The sequence below is a fragment of the Rhopilema esculentum genome, chromosome 10 (assembly GCF_057945365.1).
Source record: "Rhopilema esculentum isolate cy_ngs chromosome 10, ASM5794536v1, whole genome shotgun sequence".
NCBI classification, from domain to species: Eukaryota; Metazoa; Cnidaria; class Scyphozoa; order Rhizostomeae; family Rhizostomatidae; genus Rhopilema; species Rhopilema esculentum.
In genome coordinates this window covers 4,472,308-4,495,797 of record NC_142824.1, presented here as the reverse complement: position 1 = coordinate 4,495,797, position 23,490 = coordinate 4,472,308, and the positions used below count along the sequence as shown (strand labels likewise).

At 35.8% G+C, this 23,490-nt stretch overlaps 2 protein-coding genes across 4 annotated transcripts in view; one reads left to right on the top strand and one right to left on the bottom strand.

Moving 5' to 3' along the window:
* LOC135692454 (uncharacterized) overlaps positions 1-18,998 on the bottom strand; it is a 39,740-nt gene extending 20,742 nt beyond the window's left edge. The window contains exons 1-2 of one of the 3 annotated variants that reach the window (XM_065210588.2): positions 18,859-18,998; positions 18,359-18,491 (exon numbers count right to left, since the gene is read on the bottom strand). In XM_065210588.2, coding sequence (XP_065066660.2) covers positions 18,359-18,460 — 102 coding nt within the window. In that variant the 5' untranslated portion in view covers positions 18,461-18,491; positions 18,859-18,998. Of the gene's footprint in view, positions 1-597; positions 1,136-10,987; positions 13,010-18,358; positions 18,492-18,858 lie in introns of those variants that run through there. The other 2 variants (XM_065210581.2, XM_065210596.2) reach the window with 2 other exon arrangements.
* Positions 6,273-23,391, top strand: LOC135692475 (cysteine-rich PDZ-binding protein). The gene is made up of 6 exons (XM_065210609.2): positions 6,273-6,690; positions 8,551-8,616; positions 12,848-12,899; positions 19,563-19,642; positions 21,307-21,324; positions 22,882-23,391. Exons 1-6 carry the CDS (start codon positions 6,675-6,677, stop codon positions 22,944-22,946), a joined length of 297 nt encoding a protein of 98 aa, XP_065066681.2. The 5' UTR covers positions 6,273-6,674; the 3' UTR covers positions 22,947-23,391.
* Positions 23,392-23,490: the final 99 nt, after the last annotated feature.

Sequence of the window (23,490 nt, the reverse complement as noted above, 5' to 3'; positions counted from 1 at the left end):
ATCGACCAAAAATCATTTGATTATAAAAACATGCCGAAGGCTCTCTATTATATCGCATGATAAGGACAAGGTGTCATGGTAAATATTGATAAGTTCAACTTCAACTATCAAATATTCAAAATTAACGATTTTATCAAAAATGAAATATGAACAGTGTAGCAAAAAAATCGTCAACATTTAAATCGTTTTTCGCTTAATAACTATATTCGCTTCAATTTCAAGGACGATAGAGATCAGGTTTTATCGTAATTTGTGTGACCCGTCACAATTTGTGTGGCAACAACTAAAAATTGATTATGGACAGTGGCAACTAGAATCTTTTCTAAAACACAAATTCTGGCTTTTAAGGGCTAGGAACCAAAATATTCACAGCAGATGGTTACGAAAGGTGATAACAGGGAGATAAATTAAATCGATACTGAAGACGGTCTAGCAACATAACATTAGTTAATCGAGATAGGTGCTGCGACCGCAAATCTGCAAAAGTCATCCTTGCGGTGTGCTTGATATTGTGTCATTTACAAAGCTAAAGGACCAAACGAAAATCACAAGACACGAAAATATTTGGGAGAGTTCAAATATCTTGATTCTCCTTACCCTTATTAGTGCAATTTCCTCGCCTTTACTGAATCCTGTTTCCATCATAGGGTTTGGATAGGCCAGCAAAGTCATTTCGCAATGTAATCATGGATATATTTGGCTATATCTTTAGTAAGTCCAGTTTGATATAATATATAATGATTCCTGTTAATATTGGGTAATTTTTGACAGCCGTTTAACAAGCTTTCTGTAGAAATAAACTTAATCACTTGTAAGCTAGTAACCATGCTGCTGTTTCCAACGCCGATATTTGGTACTTGAAAGAGGAAGTTCGGGAACGGGGGTATTGTCATTCGCAGTTTCAAATTAAAAATCAGAGTAAATTGCTAGATTTTCGTTTGTAAGAAGGAATGTCACTATTGTCAAAGATTTCCATAACAAGCACAATAAGAACTGTTGTTTAGGGGTATTGAACCTTGAGTGGCTTGTGCGGTTACATTTACCGCCCTTTGAAATATGAATAGGTTAGGTCCTTGCCAAAAATGTTGGACCACCTAAATGGTCCTCAATCAGTTCTAACATTATTGTGAATGGAATGCGAATTCTTATTAAACCCTTCGAAAATAAAATATTTTTGGAATCATGAAAGTTGAGAAAGATTATTTAATACTTAGCTTAGAAGCTTGGAGGAATTTTGGGCTTTGACGCAAATGGAAAAATGGGGGGGGGGGCCAAGGACAAAAATAACACCCCCACGTCAGAGGACCTGTTTGTGTAACTTTTCATAAAACACATGATGATATGAACTTGACAAAATAAATTTCCTTCTGAAGTGCAAGAGTACTTTCAGAAAAAATAACCGGTGACTGCATCACTTCTTTCTGAGAATGTGGCAAAATGTTCAAATTGAAAATAACGCTGCAGATAAATGCTGCGTTGCATTAGGGAGTCAGGTTTGAGATTCTTTGCGGAATGGGGTAGTCCAATAGGGCCTACGCCACGAATTTAAAAGAGGGCCAAGGCTAGCAAAAGTAGTGGGCCAAGGCTTCTTTCCACTTTTAACGCAGCATCAAAGCTACTTGTTTCGCAAAGAAGTAGGAAGAGCATGGCCACCCCAGCCCCCTGGTGGCGTGAGCCCTGTCCAATCTTTTAAAACACAGAGTTTGAGCATCTTTACGGAATAGGGCTCATCCAATCTTATAAAAAACTGCTTTTAAGAAACATTTTGATGAATTTGCAATTTATACTCATATCCTCCTTCCCATATTTTCAACATGTGTCTACACGAAGAGTGGAGGAAATCCAACTTCATGTTTTCGAGCAAAGTTGAACAAATGAAGGAACTGTGCATAACCCCCGAAAAATCATTTATAAATACGTTTCATTGGAAAATTCAATAACCTGCAACTTCAACAACAGAACGGCAAGGTCATTGAGGGAAGAGAGGTTGATATTTAATTATATTACCATGGAAACCCTAAACAGTGCGAAGCAGTGTGCTGACCGCATATATCTATGATTCTACGGGAAATGAGATATTTGCACCTTAAATTATTCTTGAAATATTGCAAAATGGATAACAGTATTATAATCCCATACTTAAAATGTACGCTTGATGCCCCTCCCCAAGAATGATAATTCGAAGGCTGACGATCCCTGGGCAGTGGGCCAGATCTTTCCATCTCCATTTTGTAAACAATCCTATACGTAATTGCATCCATACGTCTAACGAAAGACTGCACTTCATGATTTCGACGATGACTGCACTTGATGATATCTGTCTTGCTTGATTTGGAACCCCGAACCAATAATATCCATTTTTATCTAAGATTATCGTTTATTGCAGCATTTGTAAAAAAAAACTGTAACCCCTTCAGATTTGAAAACTTCTGTCAGAACTCCTCTATAATCGTCAGGTATTTGCCTCATAAATGTAACGGGCGAAAAAATTTAGATTTTTCAACGAAAATTTAATACGCATTTAACTTTTTCCTATATTTGAACATAGCATAACGACATCAGAACTGAAATAAGACCAGAGACAAAGTCTTATCATTTATTTAAAATTAGATGCCTTAAATCATACGAAATGAATAGTTTAATCGTTTCAAAGTCCTCTGACTTCTATGTGAACTTTTTATACCATTTTTACTGAGATATAATACTAATTGATAATGAACTTTGTACAAAGAAAGCAAAGAAATATTAATTAATTCTTTGCAGCTTGCAATGATTAAAGATCGTAGTCAACTTTTTAGCAAGACAATGATCATTTCACACAATTTTCAGTGTACAAAAGTTACAGAGGATCATGTTGAAGTTCTTAAAAACTGGGCAAGTAATTCTAACAATGTTCTTGTCCCATGAATTGGGTGGAACGAAGATTCTCATAGATTCTCATAGACATGGTATCATGAGTTCTAGAAAAAGAAAGCATTACTTGGCATGCACGCTTTTTCTTGCTATAACTATGTTTCCAGCTATACTTGGTAGTGTATTTTATAGAAATCAAAGAAGGTCTTGAGTAAATCTTCTCCGACATATATTGTTTGTGAAGAAGTTTGAAAGATATTAAGAGATCATAAATTTCAGTCTTCTGCCGCCATGTGAAGAAAAAATAAAGCTTCATATTCTTCGTGCAAACTACATCGCTATGATTTAAAGACAAGCTGGCGGTTTGATGCTCCAGTTGGGCTTCCTAGTAGATAGATCATAGTTGGGATGAATGAGGATTCGTTCGTCAGTGTCTTGTGCATTGACTCAGAAGACAATCTTGAGGAACTTAGAAACGATGTTTAGATGATCCGGTTGTTTGTTCATTAGTGCTTTTTATCAGTTATTAATTAAAAGGGCTGCGTGGTTACTTCGGACGATAATTCAAGAACTAGTCCCAACTGAAGATGTATTAAGCCATTTAGATGTCTATTTAGAGAGGTGGATCCAGAGTGAGTTCCTTGGTGCACAGAACTCAGTCAGTTTTCCAACATATAGCTAAAAAAAAGTGCTGCCAGAAATAAGTAATACTTAAACTAAAGAGGTGAAACATTAAAATTTGAGTTTTATCGCGGTATCTTCAAAATCTTGAAATTGCCAGTTTGATGTAATTCGTTCGCCCTTTTCCTTCCTTCTTCTCTTTCGTGATTTTGAAACTATTTTTCAGACGCTGTGGAGGACAACAGCAGTCAATCCTAGAGCTCGGAAATAAACGTTTTGTGCCTCGGAAGTGAATGAATTGAAACAATGAAATTTTTGTTTGGAACACGGATAGAACTCAGTCAAAACAGTATCTGGAACTCGGAAATGATACCATATTTGTAAAAGAGCTGTACAATAGCCAATAGTTTATTGGCTACCTATTGTTTCTGTTCTATTGTGGAACTGCAAAACATTGAATTCGAAATGGCGACTGCAAATGTCTTATACTCACGACCATCGCAGCATTCTAGCAGATTATTAAGCGTTTGAGATAGAACAAGGAAATATCGTTAATTTTCAGGATCATTAACTAGCTTGGTTTTAAATTGCAGTCTTAAATGGCACGGGAGACCTATGCACAGACGGAACACCATATTTTGATGAATATGCTGGTGTCTACGGAGGCAAAACAACAAATTGTGAGCAAAACAAAAGGGACAAACTTTGCTGTGACATCCAAGACAAACAAAAGGGTATTGAGAAAAGGAGGAGGTTGCAAAAATTTTCACAGAGACACTGTTTTCTGTCAGAAAGAAATCTAGAATCTAGATTTAGTGAGTGGATAGCACCTACCCCTCCCCCTGGTACCACAATTCATAAATATGAATAACAATGTTGTCTTAGGAACAATTATCAATACATTATCTGAAAAAACCCTAGCCTTGGCCTGGAACTCAGTCAAGTTTTTTGCTGGATTACGCAATTTTATAGCAAAAACGAGGCTTTTGGCCCCCCCTCCCCTTAACAGACCATAATTCAATTTTGCGCATTTATGCGCAAGAAATATGTTTAGTTAACTTTAAGACTTCCAATTTTTTCATTAACTAACTAAAACAAACTTTTCATTAACAAACGTTTCATTAACAAACTATTTTTTCATTAAATATCTTCATATACGCAAAAGCGAGACTTCAAATATGAAAAAGAAGCTGATGGCCCTCAAAAATCCCCGGATAACATCGATTTTCAAAATCAGCACCCTCGAGTTGACCAAAAGCACTTGGACCCATATATTTCGCTCTTGGGCGACAATTCCCCTATTTTCCAATCCTATATTAAACAATCCCTGGTTCAATACTACAAGCAGCAGCGGTTTTAGGGACTGCGGGGCCCGGGGCCAAAAACATATGCGGGGCCCTTGTTCTTTACAAGTTCTATCTTTTTTCTTAGGTGTGGGACCCCTTTTGCCTACCATAAGTGCATGCCCCCCCCCTGGACCCCCTTAAAACCGCCACTGACTACAAGCACCTCTGGGTGTTCCGTAGACAGGTGTTAGTGCCAATGTAACTTTTGTATGGATCGGTCTCACCGTTTTATCCATTTGTAAAGAATTTCAAATAAAAGTAGCTTTCAAATGAAAAGTAGGTTGCTGAGACGCAAAGAAAGGCGGTAAAAATAACCGACTACTGATGAAGTGTACGCCACCGGTAGAAGAAGAAACAAGTAAATTTATCAGGTAGAGAGTTTACTGTTATATTGCTGGTTTCCAGACAGGATGTAAAGCCATAAATTTTGAGAAATTGAATTCTGAAGCATGGTACATGCATTTGATAGGGAAAGAACAACTATTGAAGTTATTCCAAATATCAGGAAAGCAGTTCCTTGTGGAATAGCAGTGTTGTTTGGCTTTAATGACGAGCAACAAACAATAATAGTTGCTCAAAAGTACCAATTGATATAACAACTAGAGTTTGTGTAGTGCAATTCGAACCCGCATTTGAATTGTTCGATTCTGTGTCTTTCGCAAATATAAGCGAAGATAGATACAAAAGTATGATTTGGCAGATTGGTAAAAGTTTGCTTTAATGTACGGTATTTAGAAAGGAAATAATTTGAACTATTAGCAAAATCAAAGAAATTGCATGCTCACACGTAAACTACACGTAAACTTCAGGTAAAGGTAAACTTTAAGTGTAATGGACCCCAAGATCGATTTTCCCGTTTCTGATTGAGTCGAAAGCACTTTTTACGAATGTCAATGCTAAAACCTGTTTTGATGGATAGTTTCACCCTAATTATAGCTCAAATATTCAAATTTACTCCCCTGCGAGTGTGCCAAACCGCGCATGATAAAATTCCGGGATCTAAATTGGTCAAATTATCAAATCGGTCAAATCTTGGCAAATTATCAACAAATCAATTTGCTTATATTTGCAGTATCTTTCAAATATAACTGTACATTTGGCTTAACCTCAATTTCAACCTTGCCTTTGACAGAAAACAGAATCAGGTACTAACCTGGCACTGAAAAAACCTCGAGGTTCTATGTTTTCTTCGCTCCTTCATCTCATCCTAGAGAGTATTACAGTTTGGAAAAGTATTCATTTGATTTGGATAAGGAGAGTATTGGCTGCATGAAGATGAAAGATACTTAACACGTTTGTAGTCCTCAGAAAAGGTTCACACATTTAAATGCACATCTTAAACCCCGAGAGGAACATAAAGTGAGAGAATGATTAAAGATTAGGCCCAAACCTTTGTCCAAAATATTTTTGTTTTGACGAAAGCTTACTCCTTGCGTCACCGTGCTCAGAAACATCTATACCTGAGTGGAAAAATTGAGCCACGTTGCCGCTAATTAATCGCATTCTTTGACAGGTTTAAGCCTCATATCCAAATAAAAACTCTTTATCATGACTATTCAAGATCTTTAAAATTAACTGAAAAAGTATCTTTGTGATCATATTCTATTCTATTGATAATGTTTTGATTAAGGGCAGCTAGAAACAAGGAGAAAAATTGGCACATTTTGAAAGGTGATTCAAGAACATCCAGAAGACCTGGTCTGTGACCTGTGCTGCGAACAACAACAACGATTAGGGAAGCACACATGAAGTACTTGAGGTTCTCAGAAAGTTCTTCGTCGAAAAAGGATAACAGAAAAACACAAACAGAAAAAAAAACAAGAATACAGGACAAGAAAGCTCTCCTGTTATAGAATGGTTTGCGATAAATGTGAGTAAGCTTACAGTTATGCTAAAAATAGCCCAACAGAGCTGTGTTATTAACACTTTTCGTTGTTTTAAGAATTGATTGCTTCGTGTTAAAAGTTGCTTCTAGGCCCGTTTTCCGCCGTTTTTTGGAATGAATAAGAACACAATGCCAGTAATTTCCTGGAAGAAGTATAAAAACACACAAGATGAACAGCGATTTAGACTTATTTATTTTAATCCTTCCCGCGAAGCCTGGCGAAATAAAAACCGAACCATTTATGATTCAAAATCAGCAGGAGCTTATATTATATATAAAAAATCCTAATTAATTTAGTTATCTCCACATTCCAGTACCGAGCTGCGAAAAGTATTGGAACCTACCCGAATTGGCAAACATTTTCAGAGTTTCAGAAATTTTTCCACCGAAAAGCAGAATCATGCACGCATTATGTATCTATGGAGCTCAAGCAAGGAGGTTTATGATCATAGCTTTGCAATATCTTTGACGTTGAATACTTTTTACTTTCTTTCAAAGAAGCTACTAAGCAAAGAAGCTACTTAACCATCACATATTCATAAAAACATTGAAAAACCAAAAGATGATTCAAGTTAAACCCCACAAAGTAAGCTAGACATACATCCTCTCTAGGGTTATTACAGTAATTGTTGAAGTGTCCTTGTAGATTTCAACTACAAATCAAAACAAGACTGAGAATTCTAGATAGGTACTTAGTTCAAGAACTTTGTGTTTGTTGCAGAACTGTTCAATGCAATAGTTATCCAGCAGAAAATTTTCTCTCATTGAACAGGTTTCCAAAAACTTTTCTAGATCAAACACTCTTACTGACAAGTTAATGAATCCATACATTCACAAATCTTCACTCTCAGTCCAGGCCATTACATATGTTGTCTTAATTTTGCCAAGATGTGCCTAAATTCATAAAACCAAATTTAGGCTAGACATTTCTTACTACAGTCAAATACCACCATTATTAAACTTGAATATAATTTCATAAAACTGAGACATAATAGTCTGGTAAAATTTCTGCTCAAACAAAAATAAATGTCTGCACAAATTTGGTTTCCAAAAAAAGAACTTCCTCATAAGGTATTCTCAATGTTTTCAATTAGCTAAAAAATCTAGCAAAGGCCTTTGATTCTGTAAATCATGGAATTTTACTAGAAAAATTATGGCATAAGCAGGCCTTGCCCCAAAAAGAGCTCTATTGAGCACATGTGCCTAAAACACGCCTAAAAATTGGTTTTGGAGAGTGATTTAATGAGTGCCTGAAAACGTAAGAGGATATTGCCCATATAGACAAGCTTCTCAATTGACCAAAATATTTTGGTCTATAAGATTTATACAAGAGTTTATACCACTAATCTTTTGACGACTAGATTCTGTATCCTGTTCTTTTTAAGACCACATCTACAAGAATACTTTTTTTAATGAAAATACTATTTTTCATGTATAGAAAATACAAAATGTATAAACATAATTTGAGAGTTAAATTATTTAAAACACATTGGTATTTGAAGTGGAATTTCCCTAGCTAATGTTTCAAATCTTATCTTTCAAACAGAACCCACCAAGTCCAAATAAATCGATCCACCAAGAGTCCAGAAAATTCATATGTGGTGTCCCGCATGGAAATGTCTTAAGGACCCTTCACCTTGCCTTGATTAACACATGTTATCATGATCAGACTTTTTCAAGAATTAATCTTTTTTCTGATAATAAAAGTATTTTTCTATCAAAATTCAACATACCAAATCAAGAAACAATCATAAACCATGAACTTAAGAAAGTTTTATTGTGTCTGTCTGCCAAGAGGTTGTTAACAGTGTACTATTCAATATCACAGCTAAATGCATTTTCTAGGTCAGAAAAAGTTGGGAAAAATTGCCACTCCAGACCCTTGGAAATCTGGTGCTAGGAATACTGCAGGTATTAATAAATCTTATATTTTTTATTCTTGGTTAATTTAATTTTACTCATGGCTACTTCAAGTCTCTCAAGTTCTGTTGCATTTTCATGAATAACCTTTTGCTACAATTTTGTGCTGTGGATTTTGTTCAACTTCCTGTTAAGCTGAAGTGGATTTTCACACAATCACTGAAATACTCATGTAGCCTTTCAATTATCTTTTTGTGTTATTGTAAGATATCAATGTTTATTTCCCAATATATAAATGAATTGCTTTATATTCAATTAGAATGAGCAACATTTTGCTCCAAATTGTTTATTTTTACTTAAAGTGCCTATGAAATCAAATTTCACATATAGTTTTTTTGTATGAAATTGAAACTTCTACATGTTGTTGCAATACAAAACGAAAATTAACTTGAAAATTTGCATGGAAAAGTTTGTTTTTGGGGTTTTAAAAACAATGAGTGCGAGTGACAAAGCATAAGAATCAGTGACGTCACAAGGTTTGCAGAAGGTTCCGTCTTCACAGTGAATACACCATACCACTTAGTCAGGGCTGTTAGTCAAACAATTCTGCAAATTGTGAAACCAGCATGAAATTTTGCAAAAAGGCGTAGTTTGATACGCTGAAAAAGATAGGATATGGAACCCAACCCAACTGAAAATTGCCCCCTTAAGCTATTTTTAGACAGAGGTTCTTCCCCCCAAGCCCCTAACGGCATTATTACAATATCTCTCCTGAAAGTAGGTATAATAGAACGAAAATTTACAACATGGGACAGTTTGAAATGGTACAAAAGATAGGATATAGAATATAACTGAAAATTGCCCTCTTTGCTCCAGACCTATAAAGACGGTTTGATTGCATCTCAATCGAACTTTAGTACTACAGCACTAAATTTTGCAAAACAGGGCAGTTTGATACGCTGAAAAAGATAGGATAAAGAACCCAACAGAAAATTGCCCCCTTGTCAAATTTCATTTCATAGGCTCTTTAAATGCTCAAGGTAAAAGTTCTAAAAATTTTCAGCATTATAACTCCTTTTTATGAAAATGATACAGTATAAAAAGGAGTTGACTAATGGAACAAAAATATTTAAAAACAAATCAAATTTGGTTTGGTGTTTTCCCTGGCATACATGGGTTTTCTGGAGGATAAACTCGGAGTTGCCAATTCCAGAAGGCTACTAAATGGACAATTTGCCAAGTTTGGTTCTATTATAAAAGTATGATTAACTGTTAAAATGGCTCTATAGAGTTACCTACGCATTATCCAGCTTTACACCAGCGCATTGAAACATATGTGAAAAACTTAAAACAAACAACAATTCCAACTTGATACAAAAAAGGGTAATTTGTGATTTTCTACTGTTTTGAAAGAAATAGCTGAATTTATGCACTATTTTGTTAAAAAAGCAAAAAACAGAATTTGAAGTCATTGGTTTCTTAAGATCAGCATTGAGATCAATGATTTTTTTAAACTGCTTTTTTTCCAATTTAACAATAAAGATTACACATGTAATACAGAGCCAGAATAGATGCATGTTGAAATTTTTGGCTCATTGATATATGTCAATTTTCTTATAACACATTTCCAAATTCTCTTGTCAATTATATCGAGAGAATTAACAAGCAGATATGGTCTATTTTTAATTTTTAGCAGGGTTAAGGAAAGCAGCTGGTTTTTTCTACTGATGTCTTTGATATTGCTTTAAATATTAGCTTTTTGTTATTCCCCTCGTCCATTTAAAGACCTTCCTTTAAAACCAGTGAAGCATTGGTATCATACAGAGATGGTATGCTCTAAGCATGTCTACAAGTCCTAAAACCTTTCTTTAATGTAATATACTCTCCAGTAGAAATGCTCCTTCCAGACTTTGATGAGACCTCAATGTCTGGCATAACAAGCAGCTGGGTCTGGTTTTTCGTGGACAATTTTCTCCTAGCAATACGTTCTGTCAGTCCAGTAGACTTTTTTGACATGCCAGAGAGTGTTGTTACAGATTAAGTCTTTTAGAAGTGAATGATTTCAAAGCCCAGTTACAATATAATCCCCTTGATGTATTGTGTATTATAAACGGGACTTGTAATTGTAATTGGTGAATATACAGTATGATGAAATGGGTTTATAAAATTTTGATGATAATTGTTATCAGATTAAAGGTACCAAAATTGTGCAGAAGAATATTAAGCGGAAAATTTCCACAGTGATATAACTACAAGAAACGAGCAACAGTGATGAAAAAAAAACAAAGCTTCATATTTTTATTGAGGGAAGCTTTTCCCTAGGACCACAGAAGGGATGCAAATATGTCTTAAAGAGGTTTTTAGAATTACTTTATGAACTGTGGGGAAGTAACTTTTTAATGAACAAGAAATTGTATTTTACCTGTTTGGCTTTATTTTGACGCAGTTTGCTTGCTTCAGCAGATTTTCGCCACTTTTCCACGTCAACAAAAACCCGACTTTGTCTTTTATGTATTACTGATATACATGAACCGAAATTAATGATCATTTTAAAGAAAAGAATGGACGATATCCAATGCATAGCTTTCTTGAAATACAACCTGCTTTCATTTTCAGTCAAGGCGAGCATAGATCACTACAGCTTTGTTTTGTGCTAGCACAACGACCACGATGTCGATTCAATCTCAACTACATTGAATCTAATCTCAGTGTAATAATTCATTATGGCATGCATGATAATATTGTTGATGACACAACAGGTCCGACTAGAAATGAAATAAACGCTTTGTCTTGGTGACAGAGCCACATGATCAATGCTTTGTACTGATTTAGAACAGCTATGTATCGGCAAGAATCCCCGTATGTGCTGATTTTGGCAAACCAAATACTTATAATAATTAAAATGCTTACAGCGCAAGCATGACGTTTTTTCAAAAAATTTTAAAGTGACTGCGCTTTAGTGATTACTGCATTATAATTTCAAGGCAATAATCCTTCACAGACACAATCAAAGCAATTGTGATAGGGGCATGCAGTTTTTGTAAATTACTTCCTGATAAGTTGAAATGTTTATTCAATGACCCACTCCTTGTTAAGATTTCAAAGAAGTTTGTTTGCTTCCAGGCTATCTTGCTTAGGACCAGGGGATCTTGCTTATCAGCTTGTTGTTTTACGAAAATATCGAGGCAGACAGCAGAGATGTGTTTTTCCCCTTTTTCCTTTCTCCCACGCGCTTTCGTCATTACATTACACGACTGGTATCCCTGTTCCCAATTCATCAATAGTACGTTTTGAATTCCCAACTGCGAGAAGTGAATTGTCATTAGAAAGCACTGCATATAGGGCTTGGCTTGTGAATGGATTGCTGCCGCTTCGAATATGTTGCTTGTTTTAAACGCCAAAAAAGAGTAAATACGTTTGTTTTTGAGCTGTGGTGTGGACAATACATCTCACCATGGTATAAGAAAAATGCTGATTCTCAATGTTTGAAGAATGATAAAAAGTTGCCTCTCTCCATACACGTTTTCGTGATGTCATTTTTCAAAGGACGTGCATTCGAATAAAATCAATCATACCAAATCGAAGTTGATAGAAAATATGATATCAGTTGAAAACTATGAATTAATTGATGCTTCTAAATTGTATCTTTTTCTGAAACGAAAGTATTTCATAGGACGTGAAAAAACATCCGCTGTAAATGCTTGGTTTTCTATGATATGTATCTGGTCAAAATGAAATAAATCGAATTATTCATGATGAACCCAGTGACATGCAGCCATCTGTTTTTTCAAACCCACTTGTACAAAGTAGAAAAACGATAAATAATTTATACTTGTAAATTTAGTAGTTTTGTCTATTTTCAAATTTATTGGGTTCAGATAGCCACTCGTAGTATTCACTTATAGGTATATTGGCAATGTTCTTACCAAACACTGGAGCGTACCATCGTTGTGGACCTAAAATTAATTACTTTTGACAACGTCTAGATTCACGTTTTCCTTAATTACAATCAGGATCAATTATCAAATAACATTTTCATTTTTGATCAACATAATGTTGATTCAGTGACATTATCCTGCAGCCTATTTCGTAATGTTTGAAGTTTTTCTAATGCTAGACGCTGTCTCAAATCTATATCTTTGCATATGGACCTGTAACCAAGCGCAATTCAATGCAAGAGATTAAGTGTGCCCTATGAATAATTCTTACGAACCTGTTTTCCAGGTTCTGATAATTTTACCGTCAATATCTGAACGCTTATCAGCTTTTCTATTCTTTGTAGCATCAGGTGGCACAAAGCTCGGCTCCAACAAGCTTCTTTCAAAGAAAGGAAGGTAGGTGGCTGCGCAATTCTTATTTCTCATGCAAAATGTTTGTTTAAATGAATTTTGAATGCTCTCTTTAGAGCATCAGTAAGAGGTTATTTATAATGCGCTTTGATTGTTGCTATGAGCAGCTGAAATGGAGGCACAATGCCTGCCAAAAGTACTTGGAACACCCACCAATTTACGCTGCATTTGATATCTTTCATTCCTTTCATGAAAAAAAATTGCTACTTCCGCCCCCTTCCCCCTCAAACAATGTTGATGATTTAGCGAAATATCATAAAAGAAGCGCAAAAGAAAGTGCTTCCTAAAATCCTAATCCGTTTGATAGTAAACCAACATTGTTCCGTGGGGGAGAGGGGGATGATTGGTTTTGACCTTGGAAATTGATGTCAGTGTTCCAAGACTTTTGGCAGGCATTGCAGCTCAATAAATACATTATCAGTTCTGCTGAGTCTTCATTCGACAGGTTGTTTCAAGGTCTGTCTAGTCACAAGGAATTCTGACTGATTGTCCTTATAAGTCAGTTATTATAATTCTGACATTAAGTGATCAGAGTTTTGGAAATGTAAAAGAAATATGTTGTGAAGCAGAATTTGCTTTTGGCATGACTCGGGAGGTATTATTCATTGTTTATGTAATATGAGTATATGTCCATCAACAATCTAAGATAGAACTTGAAAATGGCTTTGAAAAAAGCAAACATTTTACAACATACTTAAAGCTTTTTCGTCTGACACTCCTCAGAGCATAAAACGTCAGAATAGGTTCCGAAAAAACACGTTTGAAAAATATATACCCAGTTGTGGATCGAAATAGGCCAATCAGAAAAACGCAAGCACAAGACCGGTATAGTTGACCAATCAGTGCCGCGAGCCTAAAGAAAAAAGTTTGGTCCGCAAAAGTGCCCAGTTTATTTGAAACTACCATGGATTGGTAACACTTCCTTGCGATTCGAGAGTCAAATTAGGCAAGCCATAACCAATTGTTTCTTTGCTGTCAATCCTCGGATTGTTTACAGCACTAGGAGAGCCCTTCCATCCATTCAAAAGGATTGCGTCCCTACCAAACCAAAAAGTTCCGTCATTTATGAATTTACGTGCCAGTGTGATTCTGGCTACGTAGGGCGCACAACCCAAAGATTGGGGGATAGGATAAAACAGCATGTTCCTTCCAACATACGAAACAAAACTGCCCCTCAAAGAGAACAGCCTCCTCGATCTTGTAGGTCTAGAAACACTGTTAAAACAAGTGATTCTGCCATTGGTCAACATCTTTTAGACAACCCAGATTGTGCAAAACTCTATAATGACGACATGTTTCGGATAATTGGCAGAGCCCGGTCGTCCTTCCATCTAGCAGTTTTGGAGTCAATCTACATAAAAACGAAAAAGCCGCCATTGTGTAGACAAAAGGAGTTCGTTTTCTCTCTTGGACTCCATTGGTAATTTTTCTTTAGGCTCGCGGCACTGATTGGTCAACTATACCGGTCTTGTGCTTGCGTTTTTCTGATTGGCCTATTTCGATCCACAACTGGGTATATATTTTTCAAACGTGTTTTTTCGGAACCTATTCTGACGTTTTATGCTCTGAGGAGTGTCAGACGAAAAAGCTTTAAGTATGTTGTAAAATGTTTGCTTTTTTCAAAGCCATTTTCAAATTCTGTACCGCAAAAAAATTGTTAAGATAGAACTGTTGTGACAAACCCCTAAACACGTGCCCGGCAGTAGGCATCTACCAGGCATCTACTTGGCATCTACTTGGCATCTACCAGGCATCTAAAATTCAGCCAGTACCCCCCTAAACCATTCAAATTTTGGCTGTACGTCCTTAATAACAGAGATACAAACATTGAGCTGGGGGACGGGGTGAAAAATCTCAACATGGTCTCTCTAACGTGGTCTCTCTAACGTGGTCTCTCCAACGTGGATAATGGCGGCACCAGAATGAGGATATCTAGGTTAAACTTGCTGTGGCTCTATACGAAGCTGCTATAAGAGAAGACTAACCAGTTTTGCTTGGAGAACTCTCAAAAGCACCAAAGACATACACTGGCGCACTTTGTTTCATATGAAAATTAAAAAACAATGTAACTGATGAATTTAAATGCATTCGATAGTTTTCAAAATGTAGAACTGGCATCGTTACATCTGATCATAAAAGTAACTGGCTGAAATGTGGCAAATGAATAGTAAAATAATCTTGCAAGATAACGATTTTCATTCACCTCCATAGCTATTGTAAGCTAATGCTATTCTAAGGCTAGTGTCAGTAGTTTCCACACAATAAACTCACAAAATGGTTTGCGTTCATGTTTTGAAACTGGGAACGAAGTAAACCTACCAAAAGTGTCTAGTGTGGCATGCCAATTGACTGTAAGGTTGATTTCTCTTCTTAGAAAAACCACTGTATTTTAATTTGGTTAAATGAGCTTTTAATGTTGTGTTTTCGCTTGTCCTTATGATAGGCTGGTTAAAATATTAAAACCTGAGTGGGAGATGTTTTCCCAAGGTTTAAATTATGTCAATTAGAACAGTCTTTATGTATGTGGAATGGTAGTGTAATTGATTTTTGTATTCCTTATTCAAACTCATGAAGATGTGGTATGACAGAATTGTGTTGTATAAATTTTTTATGAAATGGTGACGAGATTTGCGAAACAAGTGGCATATCCCAATGATGGCTGAGCCCAAGCCAAATCATGGATTTCACTGGAAATCACAGCCGAAGAGGAGCCAGCAAAATTGAAATAGGATAAAAACATGACAGAACGGTGACTTTGGTACCGACTTAAGCTGGCGCCCTACTCATGCCAACAAAGTTGATAAACCAAACTCTCAACGTTTCTCTCTTTTCAATTCAATTCAATTACAGGCTACATGATTGAACATGCTTATAATTGATAAAGCTTAGGGCAAATGAAAAGAACTCAGATGAGCTATCGAGTTATTTGCCCTATTATATTGCATGCATAAAGTTACATTGAGTTAGAAAAAAATTTCAACATTGAGACAAAAATTTTTGGATAAAGGTTGAGGTAAACAAATACAAATTAATAAAAAGAAAAGAATTAAGAACTAAACTAAGCGAAAGAAAAAACAAAAATAATAAAAGAAAAGACCCAATATCAAATCTAAATGCTTATAAATTGAGAACCGACAGTTTTCCCCGCATAAATCACTTATAAAATTAGTTTCAAGGTGACAAAATTAGTCCGGAATCCTTTTTTCAAGGCTTTCAGAAAGTTATGTTTTTTTTGGATTGTTTTATTTCCAAGGGAATATTATTCCAGAGTTTAACTCTTTGATTTATTATGGGCATTGCTTTAGGATTTGTTCTTACTGCTGGCTGTGATAGATTGCCAGTTGTTGCTTGTCTAGTCCGGATATTATGCACAGATGCAACTGATGTGAAAAGATCTGAAAGAGTTGTGTTGGCCTTTTTCTAAATGATATCAAACATGAATTTTGCTGATTCTATTTTTTAGTATTCTTCTAAATTATGAAGATTTAGTTGACGAAACAAAGAATCGCTGTGGGCAGTCTTTTGTTTCAAAACAATTAACCTCACAGCACGCTTAAGACTTTTTTTAAGAGGGTCTAGGGTACTTTCAAAGGTACCTCCCCAATTTATAAGAGCATAATTAATGTGTGGTTTTATAAATAAATTGTAAATATTGGCGAGTCTTTTTCTAGGAACATAATGCCTAAGTCGAGCAATGATGCCAATACCTTTAGAGATTTGCAAATTAACTTGTTGTACCTTTGCCTTCCAAGAAAATTTGTTGTCTATTAGCACCCCGAGGTATTTCACAACTTGAGCTTCGTCTATTTCAGTATTTTTAATTTTTATTTTTATTTTCTTATTTGATTTCTTATTTTTTGGGGAAAATATTAGCTAGTTTGATTTACATGTGTTAAGCGACAGCTAATTTGCAATAAACCACTGAGATATCTTCTCTAGCTCAGTGTTTATATTTTCTTCAAGTATGGATATGTTACCGTGAGAATAAAAGAGACTTGTGTCGTCAGCAAAAAGATGTGGACTTGAAACTTTTGTTGCATTTGGCAAGTCATTAATGTAAAGAAAAAAAGCAAGGGGCCTAAAACACACCCTTGAGGTACACCATGTGATATGGATCTCTCGATCATTGAATAACCTCCTTCGCTAGTGTGACTCCCCCCTCTTACTAGTGGCTAAAACCCACAATACAGTCGGCAAAACTGTTAATATTTCTATGGTTTAAGCCTATAAAACCTGATATTAAACGAATAATAAAGCGTTGCACTTTTTAGCTTGGAAGAGCCTGGTAGGGGCTTCATAGGGGTGAATTTACGAGGAGATTGTTGGAGAAAAACTACCATCTACGTGCCGGGGAGCATGCATATAAAGTCCAATATCTATCCCCTACCCCAGTTCGAAGTTTGTACAGGTGTATTTTATAGCAGAGATCATCAGAGCGGAGATGGGGAGGGGGGGAGAGGATGGTAAATTCTCAAGACCGACTCTCACCATCATTCTCACCAAGTAATTTTAATGAATAAGAGATAATCTGTTTTTAAGCAGAATCTGACATAACCAATTTTTATAGAAAAAGCGTTTCATAGGAAAGATGATCTTTTCACCTTTCTTGGGGCATGAAAATTTCATAGTACCATGATATGAAGGTTCTGCTGTTGGGCAGCTTTCGAAAATTTCTAGCCAATCCTTTGATTAATGATTACACAGCTCTGTCGTTCACCTGAATAATGGTCTTGAATTATATCTTACAAAACAAGGTCATGTTGACCGCACTGTTGATTTGAGAGGCCAATGGAGAGTGCATTAGTGTTTTTGGATTGGTTCAAATCGCCATGACCCAATTTGCAGTGAAAAGAGAAGCTTGGTTATTTATGCTGGAAGCTATATAATACTAAAGCATTGATCAAACAAATAAGTTTTTGATACAGCAGCCCTCTCTCACATGCGTGCTCAGTGTAATGTTTGCCTTTTTTGCTGCATGCTTTTATTTAAGCACACTTGGCTCCAATTTCAGCCTGGCGTTTCTTATTTCTTCGCATAATTTCATCGTCACATGTTTCTTATTTTGTTCTTAATTTAAACTGATATCGATTGTGTTGAACTGGCTTCATTATAGTAAGTTTGTTTAACTGTTGTTTCGATGCTACTTTGTTTATCGCTTTCTGTTATTCTGTTGCTATTCTTTCATTTTTCAATTTTTGCTGGTTTTTTTTAAAATTTTGTTTACACAACAATTTAACTTGATGTTGGGATCAGAGCTAACATATTAAGTAAGTTCTTCCTTTAATCATTCTAAGGATACGAAGAAAAACCCATCAATATTTTAGCTGAGCATTGTTGATCGAGCTGAACTGTAACTCCTTTGTCACTGTGCACAAAATGTCCATTAAATGCTACATAGAACTACCATTAACAAGGTGCGACTACGTACTTGAATCCAAACTAACCTTTACATTTCCACTGGGCGGGGTCTCTGGCTTAATTTCCACGTGCTTCTTGATGTTGGTGAAAAAGTCGAACACGCTGAAAGTACAGCAGATTCTATCCATGCCAGCAATCTCTTGTCCCTCCTGTTCAATGCTAGAAACAAGCCAAATTCGTTAATCGCACGTGGCAGTCTTCGGCACAAGTTTGCTTCTGTTTTGATTTTCGCAGTGACCAAATTTGAAACAAAGGAGTAGAAAATATTTTGGCATGATGTAAAAAAGTAAGATCTTTATACTTTACTGTTAACCAAGAGGAAGCCAAACACTGCCCACAAAGGTCCAAATATTCATCGGGAAAAGCAAAGGCAAAAAGAAGGCCATACTGGTATACCCATATGATAACATGACCTTCGCTAAGAATTCAGGTCGTTGTCACGTGAAAGGAAAATTATTTCAGTTTATATAACATTTTATAGATATTTGTAAATCGTATTGCCAACATAGAAATATCTGAAATCTACCTGCGGCGTGTCGTATTGCTTGCTTGATTCCCTTTGAGTGGTCATCGTCTCATCGCCGCTCCGGTTCTAAGTTATGGCAAAGCTCTTTGTACAGTCATCATTACCTGCCATCGTTCCTTCTACGAAATCATCCACTTGTTGACTGGTGCTATTGTTCTTTTATTTCCGCGTTCTTTCTTGCGCCCTCTAAAGCCACGGAACTATTGTTTGCCGTTTAACAGCGATCCATTTTGAAAAAAAGCTGTTTCCTGCGTTGAATAGCGTAGCTTTGCAAAATGAATATTCAATGTTAGCTTTAAACGAATTACACTACCTGTAGATTTTTAAATGATTAATGCAAGAATTTAATCTGAATTGTGGATCAAAATAATGTGTATGCTTGTTAAAGCCAGTTGTCCTAGGTCAACTGTCGCCACTTTAAGCGCGTTTTTGTTTTATAGGGCATTCTCCGCAAAACTTCAACCTCTAATTTCCGCGAATGGTTATCTATTATCATTCACTTAGGAGTGCACTTATTTTTTAATGGATTTTGTACCATCACATTCATTTTGAGATCGAGGTCAATATCACTCTTTTCCGAGGTTAATTCCAAGACTTTCCATGGCTTATTCCTTATCCCAGTAATCTGCTCACAAGGGGGAGGTACCCACGTTACAGGCTTTTGGGCTTTGGTTATATTTGATATTTTTCTCGTTTTATTCTAGATTCAACCCGTACGACCAGTTTAATAAATGCAAGATATGCAAACAAAGCGTGCATCAAGCTGGATCACATTATTGCCAAGGTTAATTATAGTCCTCTTTACATATTTATTTCTATGGTCCAATCAGTGGCCTGTAATCTTTCGAGTTTAGGCCCATAGCTTCACCTTGTAGCTAACATGTTTGATACCGATTTGAGGCTTTGGGCAATATCAAATTTTAAATGCCATTCGAAGTTCAAACGTTTTTAACCAATAAGTGGGCTTGAACCCCTCTGACTTTTGTTCGTTTGAGCTAAAAGTCGGAGCAGATTTATATGTGGCCAGAACTAAGGCTCTTGTACAGGTTGCTCAAGAAACCTGTTTCGTTTATTTAGTGGGAATATACCAATAACTGTTAAGTTGTTGCTTATAACAAATTTCGATGGCTATAATTTACGCTACTTGGTCTAAATATGAATGTTAATCGCAAAAATTATCTCCAAAATATGAAATTAATCGCTAAAGTGCAAACTCACCAAAATATTTCGCTCTGTTATGAAATGCAGTTCAAAGCAGGAAAAAAAATACGATTTTATTAGGTTTTCAGTGTCATGTTTTGCTTCCTATTGTAAGCTTGATTGAAAGAGGCTGCCAAGAAATTTCAAGCAAGAAATACATTTTCTTAGATAGGATAGTCATTCGGGCTGGTACATGGGACTCGGAATGAAGCTGTTGCCAGCAAAAGTTCCTAAGGATATAAAGAGGGCCCACTCTTTTACATCCGTGTTGAAATTTCATTCCGTGATACCAGATCTGGCTGGCTTCTTCCATCATGAAAGTTGCTTCATTGAACACTAAAACTGCATTTCTCCTAATATCATGTAGGATGCGATATCATGTAAGTAATAAAAATCACTCTTGCTTTAAGTTGAAACAGGATCGGTAGGGTAGAAACAGACCATATACCAAAATTTGGTACGATTACTGAAAAAGCAAGCATTTCTTGTTGTTGTTACTGGGAAGTGGGAAGAGGGCGAAATCACTTGTAAGTTTCGCAATAATGACGTAGGGTCTAGTTTTTCATGTTCTTATAAGCAGAAGCTCCACGCACAAATAAACGTCGAATACTCTAGCTAACGATGGGAAAAAGGAACAGTAGATTTGGCTTATTTCATCTGCTGATGATTGTCAAAAAGAGGCTGATGATTGTCAAAATAAGCTTTATATTTGCAGTTCCTGGTGTATTTGCTCACCAATTACCCTGTTTAGCATACGTGCAGCTCGTTGCCACCTGTTCAAATATTTGACTGTTTCAATTTGCAACTGTATTAGCCAGTGTTGGCAGTCTAAGAAGCAAGAACAAATGGATTCGTATTTCTCATGATCCTAGAAGTGATCTACAGCCATAAGAAGAATAAAGTTAAGGCCTGGTTTTTATAAACTAGAGTTCGGGGATATCCATTTTCCCTTTTAAAAGTAATTCCCAGTGGCCTAGAAAATGACTTGATTGATTTTCCACGAAGGATCTTTAGATGGCACCAATATTATTACATACAAATCAATCATTTTTGAAGAATCAATCATTTTTGCTGCAATTAGATAAGTAAATGTAATCATTTCAAATTTGAATTTGCGGGTGGTAAGACAAAGCTGTATCTTTGCCACATTGTGACAGTTTTCTAATTTATTTTAATTTTTATTAAAGGATCCTCGTTGATGATAGTAATTTATCTATTTATTTTTCTTTCATGTACAATAAAACACAGGATGTGCATATAAAAAAGGTAAGTGTCTTTATGCCTTCACTTATTACCATAGTATCTATTTTCTAGGTCAAAAGGTCTTTGGCGATTTCTAGATTTTTAATGAAGTAAAATTTCTCTTTTATCAGGTTTTCTGCAATTTTTCGCTGAAAATTTATAGTAAATTAATCACAGAAAGCCGTATAAAAGATACAAAAAGAAAACCTTCTAGTTAATATTCTGTCAGACCTTTTTATATGACACAGCGAACGAGAGTCTTCCATCCAGGATTTTTAATTAATGAATATCAAGCCTTTGTGGTATTTAATAACTGTTTAACTACTCACGATCATCAGAGGTGGGGAAAGCGCGTGATGCTGGGAACCTTAGAAAAAAGGGAAAGAAAAGAGGAAGGAAAGAAAAAAAGCAGAAAGTGAAGGGAGAGAGATTGAGAGAGGAAAATGAAAAAGGAAGGATGATTTGAAGGAAAGAAAAGGAACTAAAGAAGAAAAGGGAAGATAAATGGAGGTTAAAGTAAATTAACACTTAGAAATTCCTCGCCCCCTTAAAATCACTACGAAAACTGTGTATCTTCTCTGGCTGATCAGTTCAAAACAGGAATTGGAAGAGGGCAATGTCAGAATCTTTAAATCACAAGTCTAGAGGAAAGCTGTCAATCGCAAAAATTAATGCCGCATAGTTTAAGGGAAGGTTTTCATTCTTGAAAATTTCTTCCGCAAATTATGCCATTTTTGCGGTACTTTATTACAAGAAGTTATTCTACAATTATTTTTGGCGCAAACAATTAATTGCTTTAAAGAAACTAGAAAACATGTTTGGAAAAATGAACAGCCTAAGTTGAATAGGAATGCAAGAAAGAAATGGTCACGGGAAATAGGAAACGAGTGCGAAATGAGAGAAAGGACGATATTCAAGACCAGTTATTTGTCTTTTTCAATTGTGGGTCACACTAGATGCAAATATCTTATTGAGACTATCAGAACAGTGCAGCTTAAGTATATTGCAATACAAAAAGGTAAAGTGAAAGATTAATTTAGGACGTCTCTTTTGTAACTGTAACGAAGATGAGAAAGAAAGGAGCTTGACCCAAGACGCCAAAAGCAGGAGCCTCTTTTTGTTGCATATCAAAAGTAGTTGTTTCTTATAAATCTAAAATTATCCTGATTTCCTTTTATGGACTGGCTTGCTTACGTAACGGTTTAGAAATAATTCAGAACCAATTAGAAGTTTTTATTGGTTATAAAAGCTTGCTGCCGAGTAAGAAACTAATAATACAAATGTTTTTGCTTTCTGAATATTTGAACAATCGAAAAATAGAAACTTGGCAAATTGTAAAAACTCTTAATAACTGATAACTGTAGGCCGAAGAAGGCTGAAGTAGCTTATCAGCTCTTTAAAAACAATATGCTAAAAGACAAAAAACATTAGAAAGAAGAATTTGAGTTTTGATTAAATCGCTTTGCAGGAATGTAAACTTTTTCTACCACTGCCCATAACAGCTGCATAACTATGACTTAAGTAGCAAATTCATATGGTCAAGTCTAACTAGTATGCTAAATGCTATATTTAAATTTTTAGGTATATGTGCCATGTGTGGTAAGCAGGTTCTGGACACTAAAGATTATAGACAGTCGTCTACCTAGATTGCCATCAGAGCAGTGATGGAATCTAAAATCTCAGTCTGTCTTTTGTCTCCTTGGATAGAAAGCCCAAACAGAGATGCACAGGAAAAGAGCCCAGTCAGTTACTTGCTACCTACTTGAGCAACAGAATTCCTGGGTGAAATTTTCAATTATGATGAAAGCATCCGTAAATATATGAAAAATATCACACATTAAGATGAGCCGCTAACTAAAGACTCAGGTTCAAGGCATCTCAAATATTTAAATACATGCTTAACTGCTTATAGAAGCAAGACAATTTCAGTTTTAATTCCTATTCATGTATTGCTTGTGGGGAAGCTTCTTGACAATAGTTGTACAGGTTTCTTCGATGTGAAAATGGCGTATTCATCGATTTGTTTTCTTTTTCATGTTAGACTTTTTAGATTGGATAATTATTGCCATTTTTATAAAGTATTAAATATTATACCCTGTTTTTCTCTGATTCGGTCTTCCTTATTCGCAGATTGACAAAAATAGAGCAGAAAAGCTTACCTTACTGTACAGTTTTGCATTCGCCCCTTAC